This window comes from Crocuta crocuta, unplaced genomic scaffold (assembly GCF_008692635.1).
Source record: "Crocuta crocuta isolate KB4526 unplaced genomic scaffold, BGI_CrCroc_1.0 scaffold139, whole genome shotgun sequence".
NCBI lineage: Eukaryota > Metazoa > Chordata > Mammalia > Carnivora > Hyaenidae > Crocuta > Crocuta crocuta.
In genome coordinates this window covers 4720418-4738414 of record NW_027533258.1, presented here as the reverse complement: position 1 = coordinate 4738414, position 17997 = coordinate 4720418, and the positions used below count along the sequence as shown (strand labels likewise).

At 45.6% G+C, this 17997-nt stretch overlaps 1 protein-coding gene across 1 annotated transcript in view; it reads left to right on the top strand.

Annotated features, from left to right (window-relative positions):
• COX10 (cytochrome c oxidase assembly factor heme A:farnesyltransferase COX10) overlaps positions 1–17997 on the top strand; it is a 127078-nt gene that overhangs the window by 290 nt on the left and 108791 nt on the right. Inside the window, exons 2-3 of the mRNA XM_077746646.1 lie at positions 4755–4888; positions 6514–6835. Of these exons, the coding sequence (XP_077602772.1) occupies positions 4755–4888; positions 6514–6835 (456 nt within the window). The remainder of the gene's footprint in view (positions 1–4754; positions 4889–6513; positions 6836–17997) is intronic.

Here is a 17997-nt window from a genome sequence, read left to right as displayed (position 1 = left end):
CCCCCCCCGCCTCCTGCCAGGCCCTGCCCCCGCCCCGGGGCACGACTTTGGGGAGGCTGTCATCTTTCTGCCACGTGCAACGCCGTGGTTCCGGCCCGCTGCAACCTTGGGAGCCCTTGGCGAGGTCGGCTGGGTACCGGGGGGGCGGGGAGGGGGGGTGAAGAGTGACCTTTGGAGCAGCCTGAAGTGAAGAGGCCGTGGAGCGGGGGTCTCGCGTTGCGCTGTGGTCCCCACCTCCTCCGTCCCCCTCCCCCGGGGGCTGGTGCCTGGGGCTGCTTTCGGTTTTCCGAGCGGAGGCTGCCCGAGGGGACGGAGCGGAACCTTGGGGCCCCGCGAGCCTCCCGGCGGCTCGGAGCCTCGGTTCCTAGTTACACGTGTAAGTTACTTGTACGCTTCGGAAGGACAGGCGAGCGCTTTGCCCTCACGCAGAAGCCTTGTTCCAGTAGAAAGGGTTGTGATGACAGCGAAGATAACGTTGTCATGATAAAGCGACGCAGGTGATGACAGCAGCAGACGGTGGGGCACAGCCCCTCTCAAACTGCTGGCTTTCCACCGTCGGCGGTGGCCCCCGATACCATCCTCCCGCTTGAAAGACCTGTAACGACTCTACCTTGAAGGTGGCCTGAGCCCCCGTGGCCATTTGGCACATCTCAGCTCAAGTGCCACCTTTTCAGAGATGCCTACCCTGACCACCCTATTTAAGGTAGACACCCCTCCCCCCCGACTTCTCACATCACTTCTATTTCTTTCCCCGCGGTTAGCACAGTCTGTACTTTCTGATTTATATGCAGGTTTATTGTGTGTTTCTCCCAACTAGAATTGTCAACCCTGCGAAGGTTAGGGACAGTTTCTCCTCTGGCTCATCTCTGTGCCCCCAGAGCCCCAATCAGTACCGGTGTATATTGTTGACTCTTACTATTTATTTGTCAACGCGTGATATCTGTTTATTCATTATGGAGATACTAAAGAAATGATAAAGAGGAAGCTGGGAATTGTCTCGCCCCCAGTAGTTTTGATGATAACAAATGACCGCGTGAGGAATGTGTTGGTCGAGGTCCGTGTTGGAAGCTGGGGGCTCCCTTCTGGTCAAGTCCCAGAAACAGTTTTTGAGGCCGCCTCACCTGTCACAAGCTCCCTGCAGGGCCCAGCAATGTTGATCACAGTGACTATGAAATTCCTTTCTTTCTCTTAATAAAATAACAAATAATTAACTTTAAGTATTAAATATTGGGTTAAAATACCACGTTATCCTATGAGTCTCTTTTGGCTGTGTAATCTCAGGGCGTGTTGTTTGTGTTCCCTGGAATTGAGTTTACACATCTATAATACGAGGGAAGCCGTTGAACCAGATGATCTCAAAGGTCCCTTCTGGTTCAGAAAGAAGGAAGGAGGTGGGGGAAGCAAGAGGAAGTATATAGAGGAAACCAGATTGGTCATGGTTTTAGTAGTTGTTGAAGCTTGAGGCGTAAGGAGGGGGAGCCCACTGTGTTCTCGTGTAATTGCGTATGATGGAAAGTCTTCTTAAAAGGCCTGTGATTCTTTTTTCTGTCCTCCCTGACCGTGAGTGTTCTCGGATCCTGACCCCAGGCCCTCACTCTCAAGAGAGCTCCTCCTTTCCCCGTGCTTGAATTGTCACCTCTGTATGGAGGTTTTCCCAGGGCGGGGTCCTCTGACTTGCTGCTTTTCTGCCCATCGGTTCTGTACTTTCTGCTTCTTAGAGAACAGTCTCACTTAACTGCTCGGAGTTCCCGGTTTCCAGTAAGCGGGCTGCATGGGGTCCACGTGCTTTGTTGCTGGCTCAGTCTTTTCAAAGCTGGTATGAGAGGAATCAATAGACAGTTGAGCTTCCTGAAACTACGAACGCAGCTGCCAAAAAATCTGCCAGGAAGTGGTCTGTACTACCTGCTGGTGATCAAGGTCATTATAAGAGCCTGATATGTGGAGGCAGCGTGATTGGAAAGGGTGGCAGAAAGGTAGGGCGGGACTATATTAGTTGTTTAAAAGTTATGTCTGCTTTTGCTTCTGAAAATTCAGAGTGTTTTATAGCCATTACAATAAATTCAGGACCTTCGGTTATGTGTGTAACTGCTTTATTTACCATCATGGGGGCGCCTGGCTGACTGTATCAGTTGAGTGTCTTAATCTTGATTTCAGCTCAGGTCATGATCTCATGGTTGNGTGCAGGAACCTGCTTGCTCTCTCTCTCTCCCAAAAAAAAAAAAGTTCTCTATCATGACTCAGTATTGACGTGAATAGTGGATATGGTCACATGTTTACAGATTTGTAATGTAAATATTGTAAGCTCTGCGTATCTTCAAACCTACATTTAAGTAGGGCTGAAATGTCTTTTAGTTTCTAGGCACTGATACATAGAAATATAACACGTTTTCACCGAATGAAGTGTTTTCATCATTTAAAAGGATGGTTTCCTAGCTGTTTTCTTTTTTCTTACTACTATTCTATAAAATCTAGCTTTGACACACTTAACCTTGAGAGTTATTTTCCAAGGTGGTTCTTTTCCTCCCAGCAACTTGTATTTCTCATTGGACCAAAAGAACTCAAAACTGGTTTTGGGGGGTGCCTCAGTGGCTCAGTCAGTTCAGTGATCGACTCTATTTCATCTCAGGTCGTGATCTCACGTTTCAGAGATCAGGATGAAACCCTGCATGGTGCTCTGCGCTGACAGTGGGGAGCCTGCTTGGGATTCTCTCTTCTTCTACCTGTGTCCCTTCCCGGCTTGCAAGCTCTCTCTTTCTCTCTCAAAATATATAAACTTGAAAAAAGCCCACAAAACCTAGTTTTGAAATTAAGGCCCAGAACAATAATAAAACTTTGATGTTTTCTTGATATTAAAATCCTGTCTTCCCGGGGTGCCTGGGTGGCTCAGTCAGTTAAGTGTCCGACTTTGGCTCCGTTCATGATCTCGCAGTTTGGGAGTTTGAGTCCCGCGACGGGCTCTGTGCTGACAGCTCAGAGCCCAGAGCCTGCTTTGGATTCTGTGTCTCCCTCTCTCCCTCTGTCCCTCCCCCACTCTCTCTCTCTCAAAAGTAAACATTAAAAAAAAAAAAATTAAATCCTATCTTCCCAAAGAACAGTGTCAAGACAATAAAAGGAAAATCCATCCAAGAAAAAAAAAAGAGCCCTTGACTATTAGATGACTCGTTTGAAGGGAAATTTTGGAGGACTGATATCTGTGTTGCTCTTCCCTCCTGTACGCATATGCAGGAAATGCATACTCACGTGTATAGAAAATAAGTATTTCACAATTCACTGAGGTTGCAGAGTGTGATTTCAGTGAAGAAGTGACGTTTCCAGTCTAAGATAATTTCCATATGTTCTGAGGGCCAATGTTACTTCTTCCCACAGTCCGAGTAAGTCATGTAGGAAATCCAGCCATCAAACATTTTCTCGTCATTGTATAGAGAGCACTCTGCTAAGATCTTGTAGCAGAGCTGAGTAAAGAGCAGTCCCTGCCATCAAGGAACCCAAAAATAAGATGGTGGAGACACGTGGAAAGTTTGCAGTAAGAAGTGCCATTAAAAAGAGTTTAATGTGCCAGAAGTAGTGGAAAAGAGACTTTGAAAGTTTGACAGGCAGAGAGCAGAGGCAAGACACGAGAAGCAGGGAAACATTGACAAAGATGGACGAATTGTGAAATGTGTGCTGTGCCCAGCGGGGAGTGAGGAGTTACGCTCACATGTCTAGGCCAGTAAGGTCTATGCTGGGCTTCCAGAAAGCCTATTACAGCCCATCCGTGTGGAGACACAGAGAGCAGTGGGAAGTAGGCATGATGGCCCTAGCACTGAGTTGAAGTTTAGAAGTTGCCCCATCACTAAAATGTGCCCAGGGACAGTAAGCAGTGGGACATGGTTGTCTTAACGTGGCCACACACAGCAAAGAAGAGATGCCACAGAAAACTGAGAAGCGATGAGTGAACGTGGCAGAGAACCAGAACTATTTAGCGTCGTCGTGGAAGTGATAGAGCCCCCCTCCCCCTTCCATGGCCTTACACAGAAGCGTTGGGTCTGTTATTTGGGAGGAGGTGTGTTTTGATTAAAAGCCAAATTCAGAGCTGTTTTGCCTCTTTCTGACATGATTGATAGAGCCTCACTTCAATGAGGAATGTTTCCCCCTCCTTTTTGGTTACTCATCTTCCCCAGCATGGCCAAAATACTAATCTGAAATGTATTTCCCAGTTTGCTGTTACTTATTGAGAAGAACTTTTCTCTTGTTTTCTACCATTTTAAAACATTTTTTCTGAAGTTTATTTATATATTTTGAGAAGAGAGAGAGAGAGGGAGAGAGAATGACAAGCAGGCTCTGCACTGTCAGCACAGAGCTGGATGTGGAGCTGGATCCCATGAACCGTGAGATCATGACCTGAGCTGAGATCAGAAGTCGGACATGTAACAGCTGAGTCACCCAGGTGCCCCTCTACTGTTTTAAAAATGACGGAACTGTTGGTTTTAACATTTTCTCAAAAAGATCGACAGTGTGGGTGTTATGGCATGTGACATAATAAAAGCACAACGAAACCGAAAATGAAAAGTTTCCCAGTCCCTGCTGAAGAATCACGCTGCCTTGGTGACCAGAACCAATACACTGCAGTGACTGGCAAACCGGATCCGAGGGCTGGCCCATCACGCATGCGTTGCTTACCGCGCCGGCCGGCTTCGCTTCCGGGTAGGCGCCGGCAGCATTCGGTGACACGCGCTGATCCTGTGGATGTTGTTTTCCCCTTTTCTCTGTTACAGGTTGGGTGGGAGGATGCATCTGGTATCTCGAAAGAAGAGCTATGCAGGAATACCCCCGCGAGTTCATGCATCTTTTCAGGAGTGTCCGGAAGCAGTGGATGACATTTCAGCACTTCACCTTCCTCAAGCGCATGGTGCGTTTCTCAGAAGAGCACACTCGCTCTGCTGCCGTCTGCCCTTTCTTTCTTCGTAGGAGGGAATTTGAGAAATTCCTGGTGTAAGAAGTTTATCCAAAACTTTAATTCCTTGTTTCGATTAGTCTTAATCACCCTGGTGTCTGAGGTTAAAAGTATGATCATGAACGTATTGATGAGGCTTGGAGGAAGATTGAAAACCTCGGGTAAAATTAGGAAAAGCCGAACGGTTATCATACATCTCTTTAAATTCTGTAGAGTTCTGTGAATACATCAGTAACGTAGAAATAATATCTTTAACAATGTGACTGTGTTCTTACATCAGCCTTGCATCTCAGTCTTTTAAACACATGTATTTCTGAGTAGACTCAAGCTAATTGAGATCTTGTAACTTGCCAGGCACTTTATAGTGAGCATTGCTCACAGTCTCGGTCCTCTAGGTTGGCTCCCTGGTCGTGTGGGCAACGTGTTAACTTTCTCTTAATTACCAGTGAGGGCGTCTGCCATTTTCTCAAATAGAACTAAGTACAGAATGGAAAAATGAGAGCTGAAAACTCATAGTTATGACATAAGTATGAACAGTTATCAAATTCATCCTCTAAACACTGATCTGATGCTCCTCTTCATCTTTTTTTAACTTAAAACTTAAAAGTAACTTAAAATCTTAATGAAACTCATAATTATGATAAGACAGTTGCATTTCCAGAAATGTTCAGATTTTTTAAGTTGGGGATCAAGGCCATAATGGATATTTAGAAGTGTGTATATAATGCCTTTTTGTGTAAACACAACTCTGGTTCATTCGCGAGTTTGTAATTCTTTTCTGGGACTTGCGTGTGTCAGGTCTTTGTGATATAACTGAAAATCACTCAACTGGTTATCAGAATGGACGTGCAGCCACCTGGCTGTTGACTTGTCAGTTACAACTAATTTGTCATGGACTCTGTCACTTTATTTCTGAGCCTTAGTTTTCTCTTTTGTAAGCTAAAGAGATACTGATAATGATCATTTTCTTAAGTAGCCTTTTGGAAGCTTAAATTTATGAATGATAAAGATATATATTCTGTAAAACTAGAAAGTGCCCTACTACGTTAGCTAGTTAGTGCTTATGCAGGAGAGACTGTCGGACTCCCAAATTCACGCTCTTTTCCACATACACAGTGCTTTCATGTCACTTGGTCCTGAATCCTACCCCACCGCTGAGCCCCTCGGCACTGTTTGCCTGGGAACATGGAAAGTCAACAGGTTGACTTGGGCTCTCGATGATGAAAAACTTTTTCATTGTATTTGTATTGTATCTGGTTTGTGGTACCACATTGGAGAAGTGCTAGAGGGAATGAACACGAAATATGGTTTTTTTTCTTTCAAAGAACTTAAATTTCTAGGACTTTCTAAACCACAGAATTAAAAATCACTGCTGAGGCATTAGTTGTAGTCTCCATGCCTCCTAGTGTGGAGATTTCCACGTAGCAGACACTCCACTATTCGTTAACTCAGCGTCTATTTACAAAGGTTTAGGAAAACCTCTCAAGCACTGTATCAGACTGACAGACAGTGTTACCAGACAAGAGTGTAAGAGCCTTTTGGGCTCCAGATTGATAGTAACATGTGCTTTTTTTGTTTAGTATGTCACACAACTGAACCGAAGCCTCAACCAGCAAGTGAAGCGGAAGCCGGAGCCCATGGCGTCCCCTTTCCTTGACAAAGCCCCTCTGGCTCAGGCCAAAGCAGAAATCTGCGAGGTGAGACCTCTTCCACCCCCCTGCCTACCTTTACCCGGAAAGCCCCGTGAGAAAGCATTGCAGGAACCGAACTCGGCCTCCGTAGTTGAAGGCGCACTGGACGTGGGAAGGGAGACAAAGGCTGAAAAGCAGTGGCGAGAGATGAAGCTGCATCTGGAGGAATTGCCAGGGATTTTGGCGCGGCTGTCCAAAATCAAGCTCACAGGTACGGGGCTTTTCTGCTGCAGTCAGGGTCTTACTCGAAGCTTTATTTGTAGCCATACCGAAAGGAGTGTCTTAAAACTGCCAATCTTCCATTCGTGTCTTTTGCTCTCTTGGACATAACTGAGATTTAAAATTGAGTTTTCCAAATTTCGTTTACACAGAACTGTGAATGGTTTCACACTAACTTGTAGAACTAAAACTGGTCTCTTCTTGCAATTAAAGTTGTGTGCCGTCCTGCTCATTTCCCAACTTGTGTTTTCATGCCGGCCATGCTTTAAAGCGCCAGTAGAGCGATGGGTTCTGTTTGAGCCTGGAAACAAAAATGCCCGCACGCGTGTGCTTGGTTCGCAGCGAACCCCCGGTGGCCATGGGGACCCCGGTGGGCTTTGCTTCTCGTGGGGCCTCTGGGACTGTCCCAGGCGTGCGGGGATTTAGCGCGCTTCTGTGAGAAGAAGGTCTGGGACCAGGTTTTCTTTGCCTGTGTCTAGCAAACGGTACCAGATTTTATCGTGCACGTTGGGTATGAACCGTAGTTGTGTCATTTGGTGTTACAGCCATGAGCGAGGCAGGCAGAGCTCCATCGTTGGCGCCCGTCTCATAGCTAAGCGCACAAGTAGCTTGTTGTGGGCTAACCATGCGTAGAAGGCACGTCCCGGGGCATCCGCGGCTTGAAGATCCCGTCTCTCCTCCTCCCCTTGGATGAGCACAGGGAGAAGATGCACAACGGGTGAAGAATAAACCAGGTCCTCTTTGAGGACAGAAGTGGCAAGTCATGTTACGGAACCACGATGCAGAAATGAACAGATGAGACAGCGAGGCTTTTGAGAGTAGAGAAAACCAGGGAAAGGGTGTGTGTGTGTGTGTGTGTTTGTGTGTGTTTGTTTGTGTGTACAGTTGAGCCAGAAATCCAAGGGAAAGGAGGCAAACCAGGTAACTTCTTTCCTTGGTGACCAAGGTCACTTAAAAAAAAGTCTTTTTTGGAGGAGAGATGACAAGTAGGCCCAGGGAGTCTGACGGGAGAGCTGAAGAACGATAATAAGACCTACCTAATACAGCTCTAAAACAGTGGGGCTAATCCCAGGGGCCTCCTTGCAGACGCGCCTTAGTGCTGTAGGGTAGCTGAGCAAGGAATCCTCACATTTCAAGGGAAGATACTTTTGTTGTTTATGTAAGTGGTGCATCATGGTTTCGGCATGGTAGGAATGACTCCAGATAACGAACCTGAGGATGTCACCCCAAAAATGAGCCCTCCCAGTCTGAAGGCAGCAGGAGTGACCCCCAGCAGCAGCAGGAACTTCTTGCCTTGTGTGCACCATCATCACCGGACGCGTCCACATCAGCACCCCCGTCTCGTCCTGCAGACCGCTTCGCTGTCTCTGTCGCATTTCCAGCAGTAATACCAGCATCCTCTGCTTCCCCCAAACCGGAACCCTTAGACCTGTTCTTAGGTCTTTGCTCCACAATCTCCCTTCATCTCTAGTGTGACCTCCACCTGTTAGCGCTGGAGTCTTTGGTGACACCCGTGAGATATTTCACCTGCATTTCCGAGGCTGCCTTCCTAGCCCGGGTCCAAAACATAGGACGCCTTTGGTTACTGCAACAGCCCCTGGCCCTGATCTCTGCCTCTCTCCTCCTGCCGGACCCGCTTTCCCACAGCGCTGCTCCCGTGTGTGCCTAACCTACTCCAGAGTCTGCAGTCCTTCCGTATGGCCTCCCACCTCCGCTCTGCCTGACCTGAGAGGAATGATTGAATCTTCCCCACAAGCAGACTCCTCCCCCCCCACCTTGTCCTGCCCATTAGGTCGTCCTTACACCCACCATAGCCATTCCTCCTGCCCCTCTCATATCAAGGTAGAGCCTTTCAAGACTTCTCCATTAAGCCTTCTCTTGGCCCAAGTCTCCCTTCTCAAACCTTGGAATATGGCTCTGAAGTCCAGCAGACTTGAGTTAAGATCCTGGCTAGGCTGCTTACTAGTCAAATGAGCCTTTGGGCCGTTCTCAGCCTTGTTGAGACAACTTCCTCATCTGTAGAGCAGGAGCAATCATAAGTCATCAAAGAGTTAAATCACGGTGCATTCAGAGTACCCAGCAGCATGCCTGACGGTGGGGGCAGCTCAAAGGTTAGTCTCTAAATGATTACAGGTAGATGTCTGGCTGTCTGCTTAATGTATGTTACGCTTCCTGTAAGGTGTCTGTGGGCAGACATCGTGCCATCTCCCTGCTGAGTGCGCTTAGCCCTCTGAGTTCAGTGCTTCTCATTTATAAGGACTTGATTTTAGGACGGAAGTTAACAACTTGAATTTGTCCAGAGGGGGGCAAGTGCGAGCGAGAGGGGAGCTGGAAACCGTGCCACTTGGGGAATGAGGTTGTTTTTCTCGGGAGAGAGAAGGGAGGGGGGAGAAAGCAGATGGGGGAAAGGAGAATGCAGACACGAAGGCCCTGCTTGGTATCTGTAGCCCCTTTGACTTAAAGGAGCAGCGCTGCTGACGTACAGTTGAGAGGGCGGAACGGGGGTGGGGGGGACCCATGTGCCAGCAGATGAGGGAGAGCTCGCAGGAGAACGATCGGGCGTGAGGTGGGCCGCCCTGTGAGGCGGTGGTCCTCCACACCGGGACCGTCCACTGGAGGGAGATCGTCCTTGAGAGAAGTTGAAGCGGGGCCCCCTGCATCGTCTAGTGGGTGGAATTCACTGAGAGCCTGCCTCCCCTTCAGTGTTAGTTGTGGGGCGTCTACTGTATACCTTTGTGCTGGATGCTGAAGATAACAGATGTGCAGGATTTCTGTCCCCAACAAGAAGCTGGTAGTCTGGTGGGGAGATTCTGTAGGCCTACGCGTGTATAAAAATAAAGCCACAGCGGTCAGCCAGAAGTGTGTTTCAAACCCAGAACTTTTATAACCTTTATGGTCTTGGGTAGTTGACTGCACCTTGGAGTGCCATGGTCTCTTCACCGGGAAAATGGACAGACCCGGTGCTCCCCTTATAGCCTCATCACGAGGATTAACTGAGACGATGCATGTGGAACACCCACATGTCCAGCACCTTCTGGGCACTTAATTAGCCGTTAGTAATACTATTGTTATTACTACATGCATGCTTAGGGAAGTCAGTGTTGGGTAAGGCATTGCGGGGACCCCGAGAAGGGAGTGTGTCTGCCTGTGAAGGGGGTTGAAGCGAAGGGGAGTTTACAAGATCCTGAAGGCGGGGACTGTAAGTGGAGGGGGAAGGTGTTGCAGAGGCGAAGAAGTCGGGTACGTGGTCTGAAAACTGGGGAGGCCGCGAGGAAGGCAGCATGATCTGCGTGTGACACTGAAAGTGTGTAGAGTTAGGCAGGGCCATGTTGCCGTGTCGGCATGCATCTCACGCTGAGGAGTTTGGCTCTGACATCTCAGCTGTGGAAAGTTCTGGAAAGTTCTTTGGAGGAACTCACAGTTGCTTCATTTTTTTGTCTCATATATCTTTTTAATTGGCTTGATTAATTACTGCTCAGTTATTAAGGTTTGGGGACCGTGTGGAATTTAGTCCCGTATGAAGCGTAGGGTAGTACTACTGTGGTGGTGGTGTCACTGAGCAAGGGTTGCCTGCTTTTGTAAATAAAGTTTTATTGGAACACAGCCGCACGCATGTGTTCCATGCTGACATCATGCTGTGTTGACAGAGCTCTGTGTTTGTGATAGAAACTCACGGCCTGGAAAACCTGGAACTTTTCCTGTCAGGCCCTTTAGAGAACAAACCTTGCCGACTACGGCTGTCGAGCACAGGCCAGTGAGAGGCAGGAATGATGGCCAACAGGGGCGCCTGGGTGACCCAGTCAGTTAAGTGTGTCTGACTTTGGCTCGGGTCATGATCTCACGGTTCGTGAGTTCGAGCCCCACATCGGGCTCTGTGCTGGCGGTGAGGAGCCTGCTTGGGATTCTCTCCTTCTCTTTCTCTCTCTCTCTCAAAATAAATAAACTAAAAAAAAAAAAAAAATAGAATGAAATGATGGCCAACAAATCAGTGGCAGTCGACTGGACTAAGGCTGTGGTTCGGCAGAGGGGCAAGAGAGAGACAGACTGAGGAAACAATGAACAGAACCTTATGTAGAGGTGGGGGAGCGCTGGGGCGGCATAAAATGCAGTGACCTCTGGGCCAGAGTCCCAGGTTCTTACTAATTGAGTGACATTGAGCAAGGTCCATCTAAAACAAAACCAAAATGACAACGCTCTGTGCCTCCATTTACCAACATGTAAACCAGATAATGATAAGTACTTCAACGCATTCTGAGTATTAAAGGAGATGAAATTTGTAAACTACATAGAACAGCTCCACCTGTTTCTCAAGTAAAAAAGAAGTCTGCTACGTGGGGATTTGTGAGTTTGCTGTCCCTGCTCTAGAAAAGGCAACAGCTTTCTGGAAGGGATACGTGGTATGGGGCTACAGTGAATCCCGAAGAAGAAACAGGTTGGCAGGGGAAGATGGCGAGGTCAGTTTTGCACTCAATGGATTTTGAGGCTCCGCCGGCGCATCCTCAGCGGCCAGGTGCTGTGCAGGACAGGAGCTCAGACAGAACGTGGGGCCGTGAGACTGAGGGGGCTTCAGCATGGAGCAGCCGTGAGGCCACAGCCATAAGTGCACTTGTCAGTGGCCAGCGGGTACTGACCGGAGCAGGAAGCCAAAGACACCTGGGTGCAACCCATTTGAAGGATTGGGTAGAGCGTGCGATGGAGCCTGCAAGGAACTAAACAATCAGAGGAAGGGAAACAGGAAAGGACTTAGTCACAGAAGCCGGGAGAAGACAGAGTTCACAAAGGAAGCAATCAACACTTTATTTTTAAAGTAGGCTCCACTTCCAACGTGGGGCTTGAACTCACAACCCTGAGATCAAGAGTTGCATGCTCTCCCAGCTGAGCCAGCCAGGCACCCCAAGAAAGAGATCAACACTTTTAAATGTTTCTTTTTGAGAGAGAGAGAGAGAGACAAGTGAGCATAAGTGGGGGAGAGGCAGAGAGCGAGAGGAACAGAGGATCTGAAGCACGTTCTGCACTGACAGCAGAAAGCCTGATGAGGGGCTTGAACTCTCCAACTGTGAGATCATGAGCTGAGCTGAAGTCGGATGTTTAAGTGACTGAGCCCCCCCAAGCACCCCGAGATCAACCCTTTTAAATGCTAGAGGCCTGCTAAAATGGCCGGCTAGAAAGAGCTGTTTCATTTGGCCATTAGGAAGTCTGTGTTGATTGACTGCAAAGTCAGGAAGTAATTATTAGCGTTTCCTTTTAGAGTCTTAAATGAGGTACTTGAAATGATTAATTTAAAATAATTCCTTAAAGTTTATTTTCATAACGCTCACTTCTTTAGGAACGGACAGGAAAGTATGAGACTTGGTTTAGGGTCAGTCTTTTTGGTGGGAGGCCACACCTTCTTCCCTTCTTCCTGGCTACCTTCGTAACGCTTTTCCTTTTCTGTACCTCACAGCGCTGGACTCTGAATAGGCCTTCCAGATGTGGGGTCTGATGTGTAAACCTCGGTGACTGAAAGCTAAAGCGGTGATAGAATTACTCATTTGACAGAACCGAATGCGTTCTGCAGGGCGCACTGACTCCTCCCTCCCCACGTGCCAGCGTGCTAATGAGCACACACGGCCCGCGTGTTCAGACGACACTTCCTGGCCTCCCTCCCCAGGGATTCAGAGCCTGCAGGCCTGGGACAGGACCCAGAGATCTGTATTTTTGACAAGCATGCCAGACGATATAATGCAGGTGGTCCCGGACCACCCTTCGAGCCAGTGAAGTAGGTGTTGTGCAGGAAGAGTGCCGATTCCAGACTCGGTGGTCTGGCTGGGTGCGGGGAGCACTCACCTCGCGAAGGCCACAGCGGCCCTCGCGACCGCTGGCAGCAGGAAAAGCCAGAGGGGGCAGGATCTGGGCCACACAAGAGATGTGTGCAAAAGCAAGATGCACCGAGGAAAAGGGGGGGCAGCGGCGTCCCCTGGAACCACGGATGGAGGCGTCCCAGGGCAGTAAATTTCCCCTGGTATCATTTTATGTATTCCATGCCCCAGGTTTCTGGTCGGGCTAATTGAATTAAAGTCGTTTCCTTCTGCTTGTTCCATTTACAGAGGCCGCACCCTTTGGGTGACCCCTACCCTCTTCTTTGACCTTTTACCTCCCTATTTAGTTTATTACTTGAATTCACACATGTCTTAGAGTCAGCAGGATTTTTATTTTTCTTTAAGAAAATCCCTGGTATCTATCAATTGATTTCTTTTGGACTTTTAACATCTTGGGCCATTCGTTTATGGCTAATGATAGGCAAGGCAGAAATATCTGAGAGTCAGCGATCACGTTTATAGAACTAGTCTTTCTTTGCCTCCCCTTGTTTATAGCCGTAATATACCAAGGGTAATTAACTGTAGAATAAGTGAAGGGCAAGGTAGTCATCGTACTTCTATTTCACTTGTAGAATAGTAGGTGCCTTGACATTTATGCCAGGACCTGAGCCAAATGTTTGCTGGTAAATGGTATACCATTTAAAGGCGGTGTTTTTTTCCCCTCATGTGAAAGGAAGTAAGACTGAATTTATAAAGAAGTAACACTATGTCTTCCTGGCGTTCCTCTTGCCAGCAGAGCTATTTACAATGTTTTTGGGGTTCGTTGCAAGGACCACACTGGGTTGAAGACATTTTATTCGGGTTAGGATCATAAGAGGCTCTGGTGACTCAGCTGACTTTATACTTAATATAGGTCAATAAAAAGCAGGGCTTTTTTTTTTTTCTTCCTCCCCTGAATAACATCTGTGCTGAAAAGCTACAACACACTTTCCAAGACCAGAACACGAAAATAGATTGTTAAAACCAATAGGTTATGCTATCCATGCGACTGGTACAAACCTTAGCCTGTCAAGGTATAGATTTCTCCCCCCGGAACTTAGAATGCCTTTTATTAAAAGAAAAACAATGGGAATGGAGGATGCGATTTTATTTTAGATTGCTTGTGTTGTTTTTAAAAGTCAACTTACTGCAGCACTCTCCACAATAGCCAAAACATGGAAAGAGCCTAAGTGTCCATCAACAGATGAATGGATCAAGAAGATGTGGTTTATCTATACCATGGAATACTACATGGCAATGAGAAACAATGAAATCTGGCCATGTGTAGCAACATGGATGGACCTTGAGGGTGTTATGCTGAGCGAAATAAGTCAGGCAGAGAAGGACAAATATCATATGTTTGCACGTATAGGAGGNCTCTGAGAGAGAAGATAAGGAACTGTTCACATTTTCCTAAAAATATTGATTGAGTAGAATTATAATTTCCTAAATTTTTATATTTTTAAATAATTACCTTAATTATATGCTTAGTAACTGTTAAAATAGTGTTTTTTATTACTGACTTTTACTTTTTATTTTATTTTACTTTTCTAATTTACTTTAATTAAAAAAAATTTTTTTTAATGTGTATTCAGTTTTGAGAGGCAGAGCAAAAGTGAGCATGAGTGGGGGCCGGGGGTGACAGGATCCAAACCAGGCTCTGCACTGGCAACAGCGTGCCCGGTATGGGGCTTGAACTCAAACCACGAGACCGTGACCTGGGCTGAAGTTGGACACTCAACCAACTGAGCCACCCAGGTGCCCCTTATTTTACTTCTATTAAAATTTATTGATTTCGAGAGAGAGGGGCAGAGAGGGAGAGAGAGAATCCCAAACAGGTTCCACACTGTTAGCATGGAGCCCTCTGTGGGGCTTGAACCCACGAACCATGAGATCATGACCTGAGCTGAAATCAAGAGTCAGACGCTTAACTGACTGAACCACCCAGGTGTCTGGTTGTTTATTTTTAGAAGACAAAATAGAAAATACAGGTAAACAAAAATGAAAGGAATGTAATCTCCCTTTAATTTTACCTTTCAAAATTATAACCAATTTGATGATTTGGGCATATTCTAGAATTTTTTCCATACATCCTATTCATACGTGTTTGCTTCTTATACAAGTATAAGATCACAATGTAAATGCTTTTGTAATTTTTGTAAAATGTTATTCTGTGCATATGTTTTGTGTCAGCATGTTTGCTCTGTTTCTGGTGACTTTTTTTTAAAGCTTTAAAAGTAGTGTTTTCTTATAAAGAAACCACATACTATGAAAAAGTTCCCTTCAGTCTGTGCGGTTAATCAGTCTTTTCCATACGGTGTTTGGTGTTCCTGTCTCCTCCTTTGCACAGCATGCATCTTAATAGTACAGCCTCTGGACTCAGGCTAGCTAGGTTGTAATCTCTCTCTGGTCTGCCCTTTATCAACTTTGTGATAATGGGCACATTTCATTTTCCTTGTCTGTAGCCTCAGTTTCTTCATCTGTAAAATAGGGATAATTGTAACTCAGGTTTGTTATGAAGATTACATGAGATAATTCAGGTAAATTAGTATCAAACCTAGCATATGGTAAAGGTTCAAGAAAGGTTAATTATTTTCATATCATACCATATTATTTTATATTCTATTATGTTATATATTGTACTATATTTTATTATACTGTATTCTATTAATGCATACATAGTTTCTGATGTGTTTGTTTTACAAAAATGGGGGCGTATACACAGTGTGTCCATAATTTGCTTTCTTCCCTAAGTAGTATGTCACAGACCGCCTTCCTTGTCACTATAGGTAAATCTACCTCCTTTTTTTAAGATTGCTAGTACTCCATAGTGTCAATATATTAACTATTGAACCACTTCTTTATTAATTGATATTTAGGTAGTCTGTAGCTTTCATTATTAAAAATAATGATCTTTAATATCATCGTACATACGTCCTTGTACCCATTTATTTCTGAAAGAGCCTTGGAAGTATGCTCTGTTTTAAATGGATAGATAGCGTGTCATTGCATAGTAGTATCATTATTTATTTATCCCTGTTCCCTTTAGATTGTTTTCATCTTTTGTTGTTATAAATAGTGCTGTCATGAATGTCTTCAGTGTCACATCTTTGATGATTTCCCTAGAATAAGTGCCTATAGGTGGCCTTGCTGGGTCAAAGGCTATGCATAAAGTTTTTAATTTCTCTGAAAAACTTCTGTTGATAAAAGTTTTGCCTGTATTCTGCTGTCATCAGATATACCAATTCTCTGTACCTTCACCAATGAATGCTAGTTAATAACATACACTCTTATTTTTTAACATATTTTTACTTTCTACAGTTTCTTTACTTACGTTGAGAGCATGAGAGCATGGGAGGAGGGTCAGAGAGAGAGGGGGAGAGAGAATCCCAAGCAGGCTCTGTGCTGTTAGTGCACAACCTGATGTAGGGCTCAACCTTATGAACTTTGACATCATGACATGAGCCGGAATCAAAAGTTGGATGCTTGACAGACGGAGCCATCCAGGTGCCCCCAAAATACCCTTTTTAAACTAAACTCTACCTATTTGATGGGTGAAAAATGGCTCTGGAGGTTTTTGTTTTTTAATATCTATTATTTTTGAAAGAGAGCGAGCGCACGCACACGTGCGCATTCATGTGCATGAGCGGGGCATGGGCAGAGAGAGAGAGGGAGACACAGAATCCCAAGCTGGCTCCAGGCTCTGAGCTGTCAGCACGGAGCCCGACACGGGGCTCGAACCCGCAAGCCCTGAGATCATGAGCTGAGCTGAAGCCGGATGCTTAACCGACTGAGCCACCCAGGCGTTCCTGGAGTTTTTAAATCTGTATTTAAAACCGCTAGTGAGGTTTTATATTTTGTTTTGCACGTGCTCATTGATGATTTCTCTTTCTTTTGCAAATGGCCTGTTTGCCTTCTTTCCTTTCCTTTCAGTGTTTGTCTGTAGTTAGTTTGTGAAGGGTCTTTAAATATTCACGATTCGAACCCGTTACATATACTTATTGTAAATGTCTGACACCTTATAGTGTTTGTTTTCTTGCTGCTTTTCACTTATTGTGATTTTGATGTGCAGACATTCATTCTGTATAATCACATCTATCAGTATTTTTCCTTGTAATTTCCGGGTTCTGTATCATGTGTAGATCCTCCCACATGAAAGTTTTGTAAATATTTGCTGCACTTTTAATTTTGTGATTTTATATTTTACACTTAAATATTTCACGTACAGGAAGTGTATTTCAGCCAGTGGTATAAGGTGGAGACACCCAGTTTTTAGTAAGTCATTAACCAGTGTTGAATGTTCTACTCACAAGCTTAAGACTTTGTGAAACTCTGTCCCTGGACACAGCTCAGTTCCCCTTAATACCCCCAAATTCTGTTAGTCCTTTAAGTGGAATTTTAACGTATTTACAGATTAATTTGGGGATGGATTGAGATCTTTACCATATTACATCATCTTCCTTTATCCAAATCTTTTCTCTCTTAGGTTTCATAGTTTTCTTTGAATAGACTATATATTCTTATTGATGAGTTAATTTTGAAGTAGCAACAAATGGGGCACCTGGTGGCTCAGTTGGGTGAGCATCTGACTCTTGATTTCGGCTCAGGTCATGATCCCAGGGTCGTGGGATCAAGCCCCGTGTCAAGCTCTTTGCTAAGTGTGGAACTCGCTTCACATTCTCTTCCTCTCTCTCTGTCTCTCCCTAACTTGTGCTCTCTTTCTAAAATAAAGTAAAAATAAAAACTTTTTTTTGATAGTAAAAAAATATTTTTTCAGTTATTCTTGAGTTTTTCAGGGAGCCAGTCATGCAATGATCAGGTTATCTCCTGTTCCACCCATCGTTTTACTTTCTGGTGTCTGTGCTGCTTTCTTCCCTATAGTTTCCCCTTCGTTCAGAAGGATCTGGTGAGGTGTGTTATATACAGCAGCGATCTGATCTTATGCTGTCTGCTTTTTATTACCTCTCCTGACTTCTAACCTTCCTCTGTGGCAGTTTTTGTTACTGTAAACCTTCTCAGCCCTTTTATTCTGCTTCGTGGGGTTTGTCTTTTCCCCTTGATCCACACATTCACCTGCCATTTGCCAAGTCCCTGCTTTCCCACAGGTGTGCCCTTCCAAGTGACCTGGGTAAAGTGGGGTGAGCCCGCTGACGCAGTCCCCGCTCCTGGGTCGGGAACGCTTCGTGGGCGAGCTTAGTCTCCTGGCTCCGTGGTGTGTCTTCTTCAGAAATCTGTTTAACCTCTTTTCCTTCCGTGCTACCTTTTGTCGTTTATGTTGTAGAATCTTTTTTTTTTTTTTTTTTTTTTACCTCTTGGT